We start from the raw sequence: 17,529 nt of genomic DNA, 5'->3' as shown, positions 1-17,529 counted from the left end.
GGTAAGATTAAACAAATTAGTGATGTTTGTTTTCGGTGAAGTTTACTTTCATAATAATTTAGCCTAACAGGGTGGAAATTTCCGGGGAGATTTTCTACTCACCACTTTGCTCCTATAATTTCAAGCGTTATGTTGTATTCGAAATGCGGATTCATGGGAACATGTTTTTAAATGACAGTAAATAGGTTATAACAAGGGGGAATCTAATATTAGGCACACAAAATAAACTATGAAAATGAGGAGAGGAATGGAGGAAACGAAGGCTAGTCATACACTCCAAAACAAAAGACTTTTGTCATTTTTAAATCATTATATGTAATTTCACAATGGGTCTGAAAAAGTATGGTACTGAATCAGTTAAAGTAACTGCTTTTATATCGCACGAAAAAAGCAAATCTCTTTCATGCCTTTGATATCTTTCATCCCTTAGAACCAAGAAACGTCATAGTCCCACCTCCGACCTCTCCCTAAAAAAGCTTAGCTACATGTTTACAAACGAATGCACCGCAATGAGGAAGATAGACGGGAGCAAATAAGCGGAAGCGGAAGTGGCGACACGGCGGAAGTAAAGGTTCACAAAACAACAGCGCGCCAATCTGGTCCTCTGCTGACTTACAACAGTGGCTTCTTCTGTGTGTGTTACATGCGTCACCTAAGCGTCAGTTAGACTTGGAAACTTGGGAAGCACTGCTGGATTTGCAGGTACGTGGCTGCTAACGAAGCAATGCAAACTTTATTTTGGTTGTTATGCTACAGATGATGAGAATATTATTATAGCTTTCGAGATACGAGTGTGTTCATAATGTTGGTTTCTGTTCTTAGTATGGCGGTGCCGTTTGTGCAGGACTGGGATCTTGTTCAGACACTTGGTGAAGGAGCTTATGGAGAGTATGAATACTTTCTTGTTTGTCACCTATTGCACCATTAATTAAATTCAGATCGTTTATGAACATTTCCCCCAAAATCTGTGCCGTGGTGGACGATAAAAAAAACAATGCTCTAACTGCATGGCGAAAGCCCATTTAAGTTTTTATTGTCCTCCAATGATCTTTATGAATATGCAACAATCTATTAGTATTTAACTTTTACTCTTTCCCTCATGGTCGCAGATGAGTTGGAGCTCACTTTTTGGCAGCTAACGCTAATAACAAGGTCCATATAAACAAACCACTTGCACTTGACAAGTTAGAAACTTCTTTTAACCTAATATGTTTTTGTAATAGGAAAGGCATACTGGAATAATGATTTAGGTAAAGTGTATTGTGCCCAACAATTAAGAACAACTGTTCTTAAAGATTGATTATTTGGACTTCAAAGGTAAATAAAACTGACCAATACTTGGGCAGTTATTCTTTCACATACCATTAGAGGGACCCCCAGTACCTTACTCTGAGAATCACTTCTGTAGATTTTGGATTTTGTGATGTTCCTTTCTGTGTCCATGTGGTTAGAGTGAGGCTGCTGGTGAACAGACAGACGGAGGAGGCGGTCGCAGTCAAAGTGATCGACACCTTGCAGGCTAAAGAGTGTGCGGAAAATGTCAAGAAGGAAATCTGCGTGCACAAGGCAGGATGTGACCTCCGATGCAATCCGTGAAGCATTTCAGTGAAGTCAATTGATAAGTCTAGGATCTATTTTTGCCCTGTTTTTTTTTGTTTTTTTATAGATGCTGAAGCACTGCAACATTGTGCGGTTTTTTGGCCATCGTAAGGAAGGAACTACCGTCTACCTCTTTTTGGAGTACTGCACAGGTGGCGAGCTGTTCGACCGAATTGGTGAGACGCAGATTAATTCGAATTAACTAATTCTAATTTTAATTAAACTATAGAGTTATTTCGAAAATGAGTTTTTGCAAGCACCGTAAAAGCTCTCCTCCATTAAAAGCCTACAGTACATGAACGAGTTAATTTACTACCGGTTTATTTTGTAAAGGCAGCTCTTGTATCAGTTGTCATTACATTGTGCATCCACCTATAATAAACGTATAAATGCCGCCAATCAAACATCTGTCTTTAGAGCCGGATGTTGGAATGGAAGAGAAAGACGCTCACAGATTTTTCCAGCAACTTGTAGCTGCTGTGGTGAGAGAAGCACGTTTTTATCTGTGTTGATTGTGTGACCTCCTTGTTTCTGCTATGAGTGAATCCTCACTTGATGCTTGTTGCAGGAGTACCTCCACAAAATTGGCATCACCCACAGAGACATAAAGCCAGAGAATATTTTGCTGGATGACAAAGGTAAGAAACTGTTACTGCGTATGAGTATGCAACTGCCTCTGGCCCAATTTCAACTTGGATACGCTCTAACTCACCTTCCACCATCAAGACGACAAGCCCTATAAAACAAAAAAAAATGGTTGCATGTATTCGTCTAATTTTTATCTATTGTGGTTTGGCCTTCCAGACAACCTGAAGCTGACCGATTTCGGCCTCGCAACGATGTTTCGCTTCAAAGGAAAGGAACGTCCGTTGAATCGTCTCTGCGGGACTCTCCCTTACGTCGCCCCAGAGCTGTTGAGCCAAACCACGTACAAAGCTCAACCTGCAGATATTTGGTCTTGTGGCATTGTGCTGACTGCAATGCTGGCTGGAGGTGAGGCCCCCACCGCACACAGTGGTGATGCGCCCTGAAACCAATTGAACCGTGGCGCAGTGGGCGGGGTTCGGCAGCTAGATCTTATGAGTGGCTGACCACTTGTTTGAGGGCTGTGCAATTAATCGAAATCAATCTGTTAGAAGCGAGATAAAGCCATTTGCTACCATTGCCAAGCCATACCACCATTTAAGTACATTACTGTATAAAAAGTCAGTTTTACAATAAAACCTAACTATATTTGTAATTTCATATGTACCAACATATTTACCCCCCTCCCCTCCTCCCAGAACTGCCATGGGACCAACCCGCTGAAATCTGTCAAGAATATTTGGATTGGCTCAACAAGAAAACCTACCTGTCCCCCTGGAAGAAAATACAGCCAGCGCCTCTCTGTAAGACCTCAATGTGCAAATCATGCATTGTCCCCTTTGTGTGTCACTTGGTCTTCTTTTTGTCAGGTTTTTTGTCCAAGTTATTGTTGGCTAACCCAGAAGCGCGCATCACCATTGCGGACATTCAGAAAGATCGCTGGTTCACTCAAGGTAGGTCTTAAAGGACTTTTTTCCCAGAATAATGTATGTTCTATGTAGGCCCACTAGTTGAAATGCAGCATTCTGATTAGTATTGCATATATAGAATATAAATTAAGTAGCAAAATGCACCCACTTTTAGCCATCTCAGGGGGCGGCCATTTTGTCACTTCTGTCGACTGAAGATGACATCGAAGTTGCTCAGGGGCTCAGATAACGACCAATCACGGCTCACCTGTTCTCTTCCGTTTTTAGCTAGCTCAGGGGGCGGCCATTTTGTCACTTCTGTCGACTGAAGATGACATCGAAGTTGCTCAGGGGCTCAGATAACGACCAATCATGGCTCAGAACAGGTGAGCCGAGCTAAAAACGGGTACATTTCTCATATTCCACAAACGCAATATTAATCAGAATGTCGTGTTTGGACTAGTGGGCCTGCATAGAACACATTCTGAAAAAAAAAATGTTTGGGTTGACTTCCTTTTTAACAAGACAGTTCAATTTGCGTTTACAATAATGATTTTATGCAGGTGTAAAGGAGCCACACGGTTCATTAAGCTCTGGTGCCAACAAACACCACCGATCCGATGTTGAAGTCGTACCTCGAGCCAGCAAGTAAATATTTCTTTTCTTTAGCTACCTTTTTTTGTGTGCTCCTAATGCCAACATTAAGGTATTTATTGTCTGTGCAGTGATGACAAGATACAGTTGTCCAGCTCCCAGCCCGACCTTGCCGTAGGAGGTTGGGAAGCCATGCTGCTGATCGGCCAATCAGACGGTCAGGTCAGCTTCTCTCAGCCGACCAAACCCGAGCATATGCTGCTGTGCAGTCAGTTACTGGCAACGCCGGGAGCCAGTCAGGTGACTCCCAAATTCTTTAATTCTCCTCTTTCTCTTTGTAATCTAGAGCAGTGTTTATTTTAAATATTTTTAGTTCAGCATTATTGTACAGTCTTACAGAAGAAGGAATGTCGACAGGTGTTTAGGAATTGTCATTTAATTTACACAATATTTGGTGACCTATTTTTTTTTAGCTTGCACTTCACAATTACTCCATGTATTTGGAAAAAACAAATACTAAAACTGACGCCTTCATTCTCAAATCTCTCCTTTGTGGACACAGACACCATGGCAAAGATTAGTGCGCCGAATGACGCGTTTCTTCACCTCCGTCAATGCTGACACCTCTCTGACTTCGCTAAAAGGTGCCTGCGATAGCCTGGCCCTCTGCTACAAACTCACCTGCAGCAATCAGGTATGTGTACGCAAGTGCTTTATTTGCCGTGTTCATTTTAATTAGATTACTTGGAAGCACATTAGCAAGAAAATTAGGAGTATTAATCTGCAGTAGGGCTGTGCAATTAATCAAAATTCAAGTACAATTACCATTATTACACTCCACGATTACAAAATTGGGATAATCGTAAAAATTAATATACATTTATATCAACACACTGTTTGTTTACACAAGGAAATCAGATGTGAATTGATACATTTTCACCTTTTTTAAATTTTATCATAACACATTTTATACATTTTGTGTGGTCCAAAAGGAACTTTAATTTATTTGACTTTACATATGTTTAATCATTTTGTTTTCTTTAAAAAAAAAAAAAGATCTTTTGAATAATGGTGATTTCAATTGTTGCTAAAATCATGATTAATATTTTTTTTTCATAATGGAGCAGCCCTTATCTGCTGTCTCATAATTCATATTAGTGTGGTCATTTTTGTGCAGTTGCTATGTCTTCTACAGTATAGTCTCTCACTACTCGGCAGCAACAAGCAGAGGGCGCCATTAGAATGCTGCTTAAACAAGTTGCAACAGCACTCAAAACAAGCTATGAAAGGAAAACAAAGTGGTGGAAAAATGGAGTGAGGTTCCCTATGTTTGTGTCATTAAATGTGTGTCTGCATGCTCATGTCTGTCTGCATGCGTTCAAGTGTTCGTTTGCATGCTAATGTTTGTGTGTTCCTTTGTGTCAGCATAGGTGTGCACCCAGGTTATTACAATTAGTGACTTTTTTTAATTTTGCACTCAACAGGTTTTCCATATTAAAAGAAAACTAACACTAAAACTAATAAAAACTAAACACAAATAAAGTGTTTTTGAAAAAAAAAGAAAACTAACAAACCTGTTTTATAAACTAATTAATACTAACCGAATGCAATCAACTCCAAAACTATTATAACCCTGTTGTGCACCTGTTTGTTTGGGGAGCAATGTAAATTGCCACTCAATAACTGTTTAACAATATGATATTTGTCTGTCAAGAACTAATTTACTAATCCATGCCTTGTACCAAATCATGCTTCCCATCCCCGCAAAACTACCCACCTCCCAGTTGTGTTAGGCCTACTGTCAGGTTTAGTTGCGTTCTCCACATTTACTACAGCTTTGTTTCTTATCCGTACCGTGGCTGCCGTGGCAAAAGTTTTGAAAGTTTCAACATCTCACCGGGCGTCCATGGCAATCACGGCTTGTCACATTTACTCATCCAGTTGTGGTCTGAAAAGGGGCCGCCAGGACCACCTTGAATAAAGCGTAAACGTAGCCTCTCTTTGTTGTACGTTGCTGTGGTCGTACAAGATTCCCTCTCCAATTAGCAAATGAATCTACTTCCACCTTCTTGGCACCCTCAATGTTTACATTCGTCGGTAAACCAATGTTAAGATTTTCGAACATGGAATGTATGTGTGTTTATTTAAACACATTTTAACCTCTCTTTGTCCCTCAGGTGACTGTGAGCACACTGGACAAGCGCAATAACAAACTCATTTTCAAAGTCCACTTACTTGATATGAATCAGAAAGTACTTTTAGACTTCAGGCTGTCCAAGGTGGGTTTTAGACTATAATTTAGGAATTACACGAAACAGAACAAAAGGTGTCATTTCGTCATCATTTTGTGTGTTCAGGGGGATGGTCTGGAGTTCAAACGTCTCTTCGTGAAGATAAAGCAGAAGCTGGGCGACATCATCTGCACTCAGAAGATCACCTTTCCTGGCACTTGATTGAGGCCACGGGTGACGGGAAACAAACATGAACTGACATTCACACTGAGAGTGAAGGAGGCCGTACCTGTTTCTATGGAGATGTTAATGTTATATATTTCAGTGTTCTCGTTTGTTCTGTTTTGTGTTAGTCCTACCCACTTCCTGTTGTTATGTTTTGTTTTTAGAAAAAATACAAACATTGTAAATCAACAATCCCGATAGAGATTACATCTCTGTTAAGCCTCTAAGAAGACCGTTTTATTCTTGCTTCAAGTTCCTGTGCAAAATCTTAAATAAATTATTTTTTAAATGTTCATGCTAATCTGTGTTACGATTACAATGATTTTTTTAAGAGGATTCAGACTGTAAATTTCAGGCTTAAAGTGGAAATCAACCCAAACTTTTTTTTCCAAGAATATGTTGCTATGCAAGCCCACTAGTTGAAACGGGGCATTCTGATAAATATTGCATTTGTGGAATAAGTGTTAATCCACAAATTTTCAAGACATCTCTTGGGGCGGCCATTTTGTCTTCTGTCGACTGAAAATGACATCACAACTGCTCACAATGACAGTCACGGCTCAGATTCAGAAAACAAGTCAGTCGTGATTGGTCGTTGTGAGCAGTTGTGATGTCATTTTCAGTCGACAGGAGACAAAATGGCCACCCCCACAGATGGCTAAAAACGAGTGCATTTTGCTGCTTAATTTATATTCCACAAATGCAAAATTGGTCAGAATGCCGTGTTTCAGCTAGTGTGCCTGCTGCGAATATATTCTTGAAAAAAATATGTTTGGGTTGACTTCCGCTTTAAGAAGAGATAGAAAAAAAAAGTGATGTAAGCTTGAAAGCTAGGACTTTTATGACTTTGCGAGTAACATGCTTTAGGAGCCAGTCGCCTGGACGGTGATGGTGACATTGACGGGTTCATTGTCCCCTGTGGGAGGGGCTTGGCCGGCGGTGGTCAAGGGTGAAGCTGCCCGGGGTATTCTCGGACCTGGATAAAGAATCACAAACAGCAAATCTGGTTTTGTATAACAGCGGGAATAATACAATGCATGATACAACTGCATAGAAAGAAAGTGAGTATTATAAAGCTTGTTAAAGCGGAAGTCAACCCATACGTATTTTTTTCAAGAATATGTGCCCAGCATGCCCACTCGTTGAAACATGGCATTCTGATTAATTTTGCGTTCGTGGAATATAAATTAAGCAGCAAAATGCACTTGTTTTTAGCCATCTCCGGGGGCGGCCATTTTGTCTTCTGTCGACTGAAAATGACATCACGACTGCTCACAACGACCAATCACGGCTGACCTGTTTACTGGATCGGAGCCGTGATTGGTGGTTGTGAGCAGTAGTGATGTCATTTTCAGTCGACAGAAGTAACAAAATGGATTGCTAAAAACGAGTGGATTAACACTTATTCCACTAACGCAATATTGATCAGAATGACCTGTTTCAAGTCGTGGGCTTGCATAGAACATATTCTTGAAAAAAAAATGATTTTTTGCGTTTACCCACTTTAAAACCTTAAAAAATTATGTGAATGTCATACAAATATCTCCCATTTTGAGCATTTACAAAATTAGTTGAGGGAATTCTGACCTTTAAAAGATATGGCTGCAGATGTAAATCTGTCAATCAAATTTTACTCACACAAGCTCATTCCATCCTGCCAAATTTGTACAGTACATTGTGACCGAACATACAGTGGATTACTTGTTCTGTTGATTTCTATTGAGCAAAGCGCCGGTTATCATTAATAACTGGCAAGTGGTGCCATTGTCAATCACGTGACTTATACATTGCGCATACGTGCTTAATTTAGCATGCAATGGGCTTTTTTTGACTTCACGGCTTATGTCGAGACTCTCAATTCTTATCGTGCAAGTGAGCGCCGTGTATATATTTTTTGTGACATCTAAGCATTGCGATAAGTATGTGTTTTGTTGTTCTTGCCTGGGCCGGCTGAGCTGCCAATTTCTGGTACTCCGCCCTCCGCCCCGTTGACCACCTCATCCTCTGGAAAGTGAATGTTCTCCCTCGACTGGCTGTGACGCCTGTGGGCGGAAAACGTGAGAATCCCTTCAAATAGTTATTCAAGCCAGAATGAACCCTACTATTTGCTTATGGTACGTATACTCACAGGCCAAACAACATGTCATGTAGTCCTGTGAGAAGGCAATAGGGGAAATTTAAATTCTTCACGTTGACCTCGGCTATAGCATTCACTAATGTGTGAGTGAGACTCACGAGGGCTGTTGTTGCGGTTGCGGAAAATGAACACGAGCAGCAGCACTGTGGCGATGGCCGCAAAAAGCATGCCGCCTATGGCTGCGCCGATCACAGCAGGGTAGTTGTTGGAGCGTGGCTCGGCTGCAACACATCACATTTTACACATTGCAACAAAGCTTGCATAAAAATCCGAGATGCATACATACAGGGTATATATTTGTCGTCTTTCAAAATGTTCTGATTAACATAGCTTTTCCCGACTAGGCATGGGCTGATATAGATCCTGAAGGTATGATATCTGATGGGGGAAAAAATGTCCTTTTTTAATATTTGGTTAAATAATAACAGCATTTTTGCATTTCACACAATGTATTTTAGTTTTAAACAAAATATAGAATATTTGGAAATATGCAGAACAGTATAGTCACAATGTCCCTTTTAATTTTTTTTATTTTTTTTAAGGACTGCATATTAATCAGCGTAGCAAAAAGGCATTCCTGTATATATGCTGGAGTTAGCACAGTGGATATCTCTCGTCTTCCCTTGTTTGGTGTGTGTGTGTAACTGCTCACCCCTCCCCTCTTTGCTCAACCAAAAAGGAAGAGGGGAAAAGCTGCTTGCCTCTGTCATTAACTTAAAGAGGCGGCTCATTTAGCTCGCAATGGTCATCATCTCTGCAAGCAGCCAATCTGATGGACAGTTTTAGCGTTTTTTGTAACCTTGACTTTTTAAAACTGCGGTAAACAGTCAAACTGGCCCATGCCTATTCTCAACACAATTTTCTTTAAAAAAAAAAATTAATTGAGTCGAAAACTGCTGACCTATAATGATTATAGTTGTAAAATTCTGGGAATTTTCAAAGTGGTACAATTTCCCAGGGAATTAACAGGAATGTATTGGAAATAATTATTTAGACAAAACAAAACACTCAAAACTAACTAGCAATCACTTTATCACAAGATTAGCTGCTAACTGGTTTAAAAAAGGAGGAGCACACACAAAGTGGAATGATAGGAAAAGGTCAGAAGGCAAACAGAAAGCGAGTGGTGTGTGTGCGTGTGTTTGTGTGGGATTTAGTGTTGAGTCTTTCACCTGAGTAGATAAAGAAAAAGAACAGTGTTAAGTCTTTACATCAGATTAAATCAATCACAGTCTTATTAACAACATCTGCACTCAATTTAAGAAAATATTACACATTTGGAACCAGTGCCATGTTTTCATTGGCATTGTTGGTAATGGTAAGATTGCACAATAATAGTCTTTGCCAGGGAAATAATATGGGGCAGGTGTCAAGGAAGAACATTTGGTGTGGATCCAAAATGTTTGTTGTCACTGTTAAACATTGCAACATGAAGGGCATTTTTTGTAATTTTTTTCTGTGATTTTTAAAGAATCCTATAACATGTAGAGACAGTCATCCAGGTCATGGTAATACAACAGGACTTAATTTGGTTTAAAGTGACAAAATGGCCGCCCCCTGAGATGGATCAAAACGGGTGGCTTTTACTGCTTATTTCTTATTTCACAAACACAATATTAATCAGAATATAAAGTTTAGACTAGGACACATCATTGTAAAGAACATTTTTGTGTTGACTTCCTCCTTAAACAATGAAAAAGTCATATAGTTGCCTGTGATTCAAATTCCTACTAACAAATATTATGCCAGATGGGTAAGGTTATTTATGAAAATGTGCTATTGAGACTGTTTAGCCTGGTATATGTTTATGCTCTACTGAGTGCCGCTCTAGTATTTGCTCTTCAATCTACCTGGCGTTTTTGCAGCGGAGGGGTGCCCGACGGTTCTGTGGTTGAAAGTTATGACCCGGAACTGGTAGTTTGCGGTGGGTGTCAGCTTGCCCACAGTGTGAATCCTGACATCGGGATCCTGGATGAAGTTATGGTGCCAAACTGCAGCACTGTTCCTTTCCTCTGTTCCCTCCGTTGAGTCATTGTTGCTTGCTCTCCTCCTCGGCCGCTCGTTCACCCCTCTGTGCTGCACGACGAATCCGGTCCAGCCTTGTTCGGCGTCGCCCTCCATCTGCCACTCCAGCTCTACCTCGTTCCGCAGGCGGCCGATGTACATCACCCTGATCAGGGTGGCATTGGGTGGCATGGGGTGCTCTGAGAAGGAGACAAATTACAACCAATCATTGAGGCTGAGTCTAGGAAATATTATTTGAAAGCATCTTACTCTGAACCACTAGTGTGATGTTGAGGTCGGCTCCTCCCACCGCGTTGCTTGAGGTGCACCTGTACTCGCCGCTATCCTGAGTTTCATCCGTGTCTCGCACGGTCAGGTTGGCCCACGCTGATGTCCGCAGTAGCTTGTACTTGGACGTGTCCCGAATGTCCGATCCGTGATTATTGAACCATGTTATCTGGCTGGTGGGAAGGTAGTTGGCCCTCAGGTTGCAAGACAGCTGCACGTCGGTCCCCTCGTACACGGACACAACCTTGCGCTGCGTTAGCAACACCGGGGCCTCTGTGAGTGGAAGAGTAGTTACATATTTTAGATTTACAGCACATAGCATTGCTGCAAGTGCTGGTCTCTTGAGCACTGACCCAACGTGAGCCCGCAGGTCTTAGTTTGGGCCAGAAGTGGATGTTTTGCATGGCAGACGTAAGGTCTTCCACTGCGGGCAGTGCCGTAGCGGATGTTCAAGATGTTGGAGTTCTCTTCTCTGGGTGTGCCATGGCCACTGGGGCCCTCCCACCACACCAGAGCATGGGGTGCCCCGCCATCCCATGAGCAGGACAACATCAGATACTGCTTGTTGGTTGTCACGTAGGCTAAACACACTGGTTCTGAAGGGGGGAGATCTGGTGGAGAAAAGATTCAAGGCTTGGACAGCATCTTACAAAACCAATCACATTCCATTAGTCATCTGTGTCTTATATACAGAACCTAGTGACAATTAGTCTCAGATTTCTGATTATAGGGTTCAAGTAATTAAGTATCGATCAGGGGAACATGGCTAATGGGTGGGCCTGGAAAATTCAGGGTGGGCCTGAATATTTCTCTCACTGAGGACAATCCTCCTGTCCCGGCACATTGTACATTCAAATAAAATGACAAATTGAATAAAACGAAGTTCAGATCTTCCTTAGACAACCACAATTATGCCATTCTTAATATTCAATAAAATAAAAAACACACAATGAAACAGAAATTCTAAAATAATTTAATAACAAGTTACTAAAAATTTAAAGTACTATATATTTTTTCATAAATCTCACTGGGTGGGTAGTCTGTGAATCTGGGTAGGCCTGTGCACACCCAGGCCCACCCATGGCTCCGCCCCTGGTATCGATATCCTCCCGAGCTGCAACCATCAGGGGTGGGTGCAAAGAATTGAAGAATTGAAAAGAAGACCACCCCAGTGACAAACCGGTGTTGACAAATTGCACTCACATGCCCGCGTGCTGCACTCCACCGATTGTTCAAGTGCTAGGTGGGAACCCGCACACGTAAACAAGCTGCTGTTTCCAGCCAGGTCTTTGGACGGCAGCAAGATGTCGCTGTTGTGCCCTCCGTCTGCCTTATCATCACCTGCACGTCTCAAATGTTCCGCCCAGTGGACCGAGGCGGAAGGGAAACCGCCAGGCCAGGAGCAGCGTAGTCTCAGGGAGGTGTGATTCATGGCTGACTCCATGGAGCAGGAAGGAGAGCCGTCTGGGGGATCTGTGGGGCAAAGAGGCAGCGTAACAAGGCAGTGAAGGATGCAGAAAGTCAGCGAAGACAACACTGGCAATGCTGGGCATACAGTGAACCCCCGTTCATCGCTGGGGATACGTTCCAGGTCCATCCGCAATTGGTGAAAATCCGAGATAATTAGACAGCATACAAATACATATCTTAATAGCTTTACCCATCCCACACGTTACAGGTTAGCACACACTTTTCAAACATATTGTAAACATATTCAAATGCGCACACCAACAAATCAAGCATACAATTTAAAGGAAATGCAGTTTCCGCCAGTATTGGACGGGAAAATAGTCAAACACAAATACAAAATAAAAACACCCACAAGGAGAATGCAGCGGACACAACACTAAACTAAGAGTGTGCTACCATCCCAATGAGCTGATGTCACTCACTGGACCACGCCCCTTAAGGGCATGTCAACAAGTGTGACCTTCAGCCTAATGACACTTAATACCAGTTTATTCCTTTACATTTTTATTGATACACTGCTATTTTGCTTTATTTAAAACCAAATTAAAACCACAACCAAACAATTTTTCTGGAAAGAATTAATGGCATTTCGACGAGGAAAATTGTTTGACTACTTGCTGGGGTGTCCTCAAGGGCCGCTTTCCTGCCCGTTTTCCAGCTCTCCTTGCTGCAACACAGCTGATTTAAATGATCAGCTCATCAGTAAGCTCTGAAGAAGCTTGGTAGCGATCATGATCTTTTGAAACAGGTGCGTTGCAGCTGGGATAGATGGAAAACAGGCAGGACACCGGCCCTTGACGACCGAGTTTGGACACCCCGTGGACTACAGTATATGAGTAAATTAAACTACAAACTTGGCCATGGAATAAATTAAACCCGTTTATCAAAGTATCGTTTTACTGTATACTATACAAGGCCATTAAAAATATTGCTATAAACGGCAGATTTCCACAATACAGCAGGGATTTATCAAACAGAAAAGTAGAGAATTTCCACAGTAAAATTTGACATGAACTGCGATATAGCGAGGGAACACTGTATCAGCTAAACAAAAATCGGGAGAATGGCAAGCGCTGGTCCTTGCAGGTGACCATTGCCACTTGCCATTGCCACTTATCATGACAGCAAGTACCTGCCAAAGCGTACCGTCAAGTTCCCCGATGGTCCAAACGGAAGAACCAGTCTGGAGGGCCTCCTTACTCATCTGTGTGTACGCGTTGTTTTTTGGAATGGAAGTGTGCTGTGTTTTTGATTTGGAAATCTTTGTGGATATAAATGGAAGGGATAAAGGAGGTTGTCCGATCGAGAAAGATATCAGAAGAGGTGCAAATGACAAGAGCGGGAATTGTGAAGATTGAGGATTTGTCTTGGACTGTAAATGACCACATTGCTTTGGTTCTTCCTGCTACCATTTACAGTCCCGAGACAGAAGGGCGCAGGCAAAGGTTGCCATCAAACACGAGGCTTAAGTCCTGTCGGCGGCGCAAAGTTTAGACTCACAGTAGACAGTCAGGCTGATTGTTTTCTTGGAGCGCGTGTTGAGGTAGGTGTTCTGTGCCAGGCAGGCGTAGTCGCCCGTGTGCATGCGCAGGACCTTGGTGATGGTGAGCTGCGGCCCGGTGTACACCTGTGAGTTGTTGTACAACCATACGTACTGGCTGGGTGGGTTGGAATGAGCTTGACACTGCAGAGATACTGTCTCTCTCTCCAGGGCCGAGTAACCTCGCTCGGTCAGCGTGTAAGGCGTCACCTCGATCTGGGGAATGTCCGGACCAACTGGGGGAAGAAATGTGGTTTTTTTTTTTTTTTGTGGTTTTTTTTAATCAGTGGACACATTCAAAGTGGAGTTTCTCACCTAAGTTGTTAAAATGTCTGAAAAGTACAAGGTAGCTAATGTTATGTGAGAGTGTTATTGCTGCCTATTAGAAAACAGGATTCCATTGTTTTTTGCAATTTAAAATTGTTACACAGTGGAGGTACCTTGAAGCATTATATTGCATGATTTTGTTAGAGGAAATAAACCCCACATTTTTCTTTACAATAATACGTTCTATGCAGCCCCACTAGTCTAAACATGCCGTTTTGATTGATATTGTGTCTGTGGAATATGAGTTAAGCAGTAAAATTCACCCATTTTTGTACATCTCAGGGGGTGGCCATTTTGCCACTTGCTGTCGAGTGACAATGACATCACAGTTGCTTAGGTCTCAGATAACAACCAATCATGGCTCAGCTTCATAAAACAGGTGAGCCGTGATTGGTCGTTATCTGAGCCGTGAGGGTCTGTGATGTCATTTTCAGTCGACAGTAAGTGATAAAATGGACGCCCCCTGAGATGGCTAAAAACGGGTGGATTTGACTGCTTAACTAATTTTCCACGAATGCAATATTAAACAGAATGCTGTGTTTAGACTAGTGGACAAGCAAAGAATATATCGTCAAGAAAATGTTTGGGCTGACTTCCTCTTTAAGACAGTTTTGTTCCAGAAAATGATCTCTACTCACAGATAATCTCCAGCCATATCCGATCAGAACGCTCACTGTTGACTGCGTTGCTGGCCAGACAGCGGTACCAGCCCGTGTGGTTACGGTTCACCTCCGTCACGTTCACCACGTCGGCGTTGCCCTGCGCGAACACCGAGGTGTTTCCGTGATGGTTTTCTTGTTGCCACACATACTGGATGGGCCCTGTCCCGTTATCCAGATTACATCGCAGCCATATCGTCGATCCTTCCACTGGAGAGCCATCGCTCACCAGGAGGTGTGGCTTTGTTACTGGAACTATGGAGGCCAAAAGCATCCTTATTGTCTCTACTGGTAGTCAAGTGTAACCAGTATTACCACTCAACACATGTTTGATAACCGGCAAGTAAAGGAGGTCTTGAGTAGAAGCAGCTGTAGCTAAAGTCAAACTGTGGCTAAACTAAGATAGGGAATCAGCTACCTGTGCCAACTACATTGGCTGACTAGGTTTCTTATACAGCAGATATTTTAAAACTGTTGCTAGCCATCCACGTAAATACCGGCTTGTCACGTTAGCCCATGTTGTCTCAGGGTCGTACCTTTTTTATCCAATTCCTTGACTCCATTTACATTACTATTACTTAGCTATATGCTAACTGCTACATCACCATGGTGCCTAATACTGCCTATGATTAGTAATACTTCAAGTCAAAATATTTCTCTTGGACAGGAGTGGCCAACACACTGCTCCTGATCTTATCTGTCACTCTTAAGAGGTTTTCCTGTTGAAATAATATATGCATCAAACACTGCATCATACTGAGCTATTTCTAATACTCTCACATGGAGCTGGATGAGGTGACCAAAATATTAGAACTCGAATATAGCACATCGACTATTGGCCTTACCTCGAACTGTGAGATGCACATAGTAATAGTAGACTACGGCCGAGTTCTCTATGTCATAGAACGCCTGGCATGTGTAGAGGCCCTGAGCAGCCACGGGTAGTTTGTCGATGCTGACATCGGCACTTTTCAAGATGACCGTCACCTGCCCGAGCATGTGGGCCAGCTTCTGGATCCTGGGACCTTGGCCCAAGTCATACACCAACGCCTTGAAAACTTCGGTGCCGGGTTTGGTGAAGCTCCATATGTACATGTCAGGTAAGGTGGACCCACACTCCAGGATCACGGCTTTGCCCACAACACCGTAGACGGTGGTATCCTGGTAGACCACCTCCCCATTGATGGGCTGCGCTGGGGGGAAAGAAAATACACACACATGCATGTGCAAACGCGTGTAGGAGAGACAGTGGTGTTGTGTATCACGTGTTCAGTTACAGGATTAATTGCAGTCTAATAAACTCACCTAGACATTGTTTTTGCCACATAGTCACATAGCAAAATATTCATCGCAATCGTATAATTAACCAGCATCGAATAATGATATTGCATTCGCATGAACACTGTTCTGGTAACTTTCCATTACATTTTCTATGTAGTTTTACAGCTTTTTATGGTAAGTAACGATTGGTTAATAACTATCTTTATGTTCATATGAGAGGTGTGTATTTTTGTATTTAATTATTTGATTACCATGGGCATGCCGTTCTATTTTGTTTTATGCAGATTTTTTTTGTTTGTTTTCAAAGTTTCTAGCTATTACATCTGTTTCATTTACATACATATACATTTATTCCTTTTTTTTTTTAAGAAAACGGGGATCCTATAGTTAAAATATTTGACGTGATAGAGAAAAACTTTCACTTTTACTTTTTTAAATTAAAACAAGTATTTGGTCTTTCTTTTACATTTAATATGTTATGAAAGTCCCGAACTGCATGCCTGATGTTTCGAACAAACCGATTTTGACTCAATCCTGGTTAAAATAGAGAGTCAAATCACCACTGAATATCTTTTTTTCCCAAATACAAATAATACAAATACAAATGTACAAATAATCAATTGGGGAAAAATACATACTAGAATTCAAATGAATTACAATCAATTCAAAACTAAATCAAAGTTCATATTGAGCACTACCTAATGGACAGCCAGATTGCAACACTTGAGTTTGTCATCCATTCAAATCCCATTCTACAGACATTCTACATACTTACAATTCGCAGAGTAAAGCAAAAAGAGCAGCCCTAGAAGTTGGGCCAGCATGGTATCATCATGATCTTCAGTCCAGCAACATTTTTTCCCCCACAAAAATAGACAACAAGAATTATCTAAAGGCCAGCCAAAATGAGTTTCTCTTCTTCCCTCGGTCGCATCCAGACGTTTCCAGAAGAATCCAGTTGCAGGCACTGACTTTGAATATCCTGAGAGTAGGGAGGGATGAAGTCAACTGATTTGGGCTCAATTATTCATGTCTTTTTCCTTTCTCTCCATCCTTCTATCTTTCTCTTGTGGGGTTAGAATGACGCCGGTGATACTTTGTGCTCATCAATTATACAAGGCAAGCCCACATACACCTGCACATTACACTAATGGCCGCCACGCAGGGTCGCAACGTGGACATTCCTGCACACAAAACTCATATTTTTTATCTTGGCCCCAATCTGCTACGGAGGATACGCACAATTGGGATTAGAGGGGATTTATATGTTTGATTTTCTTTTGCTCTTTTTGTTTCAGGATAAGGGGGCCCAACAATTTATGCGAGGACCTAAATCGAACAATAAAAGGATAATCTGCTGAATGAGATCGCTTTCCCCCGCCTTTAATCTTCTTTGGGGAATTGAACAAATACGTTTTGGAGAATTTCATTTCGGAGGTCGTGTGGGACCACAGAGCAGAATAACCATAACTGATGAGATTTGGATTAGACTATATTTTTCATAGCAGCCACGATTGTTCTTTTCCATCCCATGTTTAAGAATTTCAATATGATTTGGAGGCAATATCTAATCTTGCCATGAAGAATTATCCTTAAAGTCATTGTGAGTTGAAGGAGAAAAAGAGGGGAGTGGGAGGGGCAGGTAAGGTGAGATGAGTCTCTCAAATGAATGTAGGCCACT

At 41.8% G+C, this 17,529-nt stretch overlaps 2 protein-coding genes across 6 annotated transcripts; one reads left to right on the top strand and one right to left on the bottom strand.

The window, feature by feature from the left end:
- The first annotated feature begins 507 nt into the window (after positions 1-507).
- chek1 (checkpoint kinase 1) lies at positions 508-6,435 on the top strand. 4 transcript variants are annotated; one of them, XM_086012425.1, is made up of 14 exons: positions 508-702; positions 823-888; positions 1,452-1,566; positions 1,667-1,775; positions 2,017-2,081; positions 2,168-2,237; positions 2,404-2,592; positions 2,883-2,987; positions 3,054-3,137; positions 3,656-3,740; positions 3,818-3,986; positions 4,249-4,380; positions 5,864-5,965; positions 6,044-6,435. In XM_086012425.1, exons 2-14 carry the CDS (start codon positions 824-826, stop codon positions 6,137-6,139), a joined length of 1,386 nt encoding a protein of 461 aa, XP_085868551.1. In that variant the 5' UTR covers positions 508-702; position 823; the 3' UTR covers positions 6,140-6,435. The 4 variants fall into 4 exon arrangements, with proteins under 4 accessions (XP_085868551.1, XP_085868553.1, XP_085868550.1 ...); XM_086012427.1 differs by lacking the exon at positions 5,864-5,965; XM_086012424.1 differs by having other exon boundaries at positions 2,883-3,137.
- Positions 6,436-6,960: 525 nt separating this feature from the next.
- On the bottom strand, positions 6,961-16,926 carry vsig10l2 (V-set and immunoglobulin domain containing 10 like 2). Of its 2 annotated transcripts, XM_086012668.1 has the most exons (12): positions 16,624-16,777; positions 15,413-15,760; positions 14,547-14,822; positions 13,542-13,817; positions 11,775-12,044; positions 10,925-11,182; positions 10,554-10,844; positions 10,130-10,483; positions 8,378-8,500; positions 8,271-8,295; positions 8,084-8,184; positions 6,961-7,118 (listed from the first exon to the last, which is right to left on the bottom strand). In XM_086012668.1, exons 1-12 carry the CDS (start codon positions 16,670-16,672, stop codon positions 7,006-7,008), a joined length of 2,484 nt encoding a protein of 827 aa, XP_085868794.1. In that variant the 5' UTR covers positions 16,673-16,777; the 3' UTR covers positions 6,961-7,005. The 2 variants fall into 2 exon arrangements, with proteins under 2 accessions (XP_085868794.1, XP_085868795.1); XM_086012669.1 differs by lacking the exons at positions 6,961-7,118; positions 8,084-8,184; positions 8,271-8,295; positions 8,378-8,500 and adding an exon at positions 8,825-9,451 and having other exon boundaries at positions 16,624-16,926.
- Between the last annotated feature and the right edge of the window lie 603 nt (positions 16,927-17,529).

This window comes from Filicampus tigris, chromosome 17 (assembly GCF_054856515.1).
Source record: "Filicampus tigris isolate MCC_2025a chromosome 17, RoL_Ftig_1.0, whole genome shotgun sequence".
Taxonomy (NCBI): domain Eukaryota; kingdom Metazoa; phylum Chordata; class Actinopteri; order Syngnathiformes; family Syngnathidae; genus Filicampus; species Filicampus tigris.
This window is presented reverse-complemented; position numbering and strand designations above follow the sequence as displayed.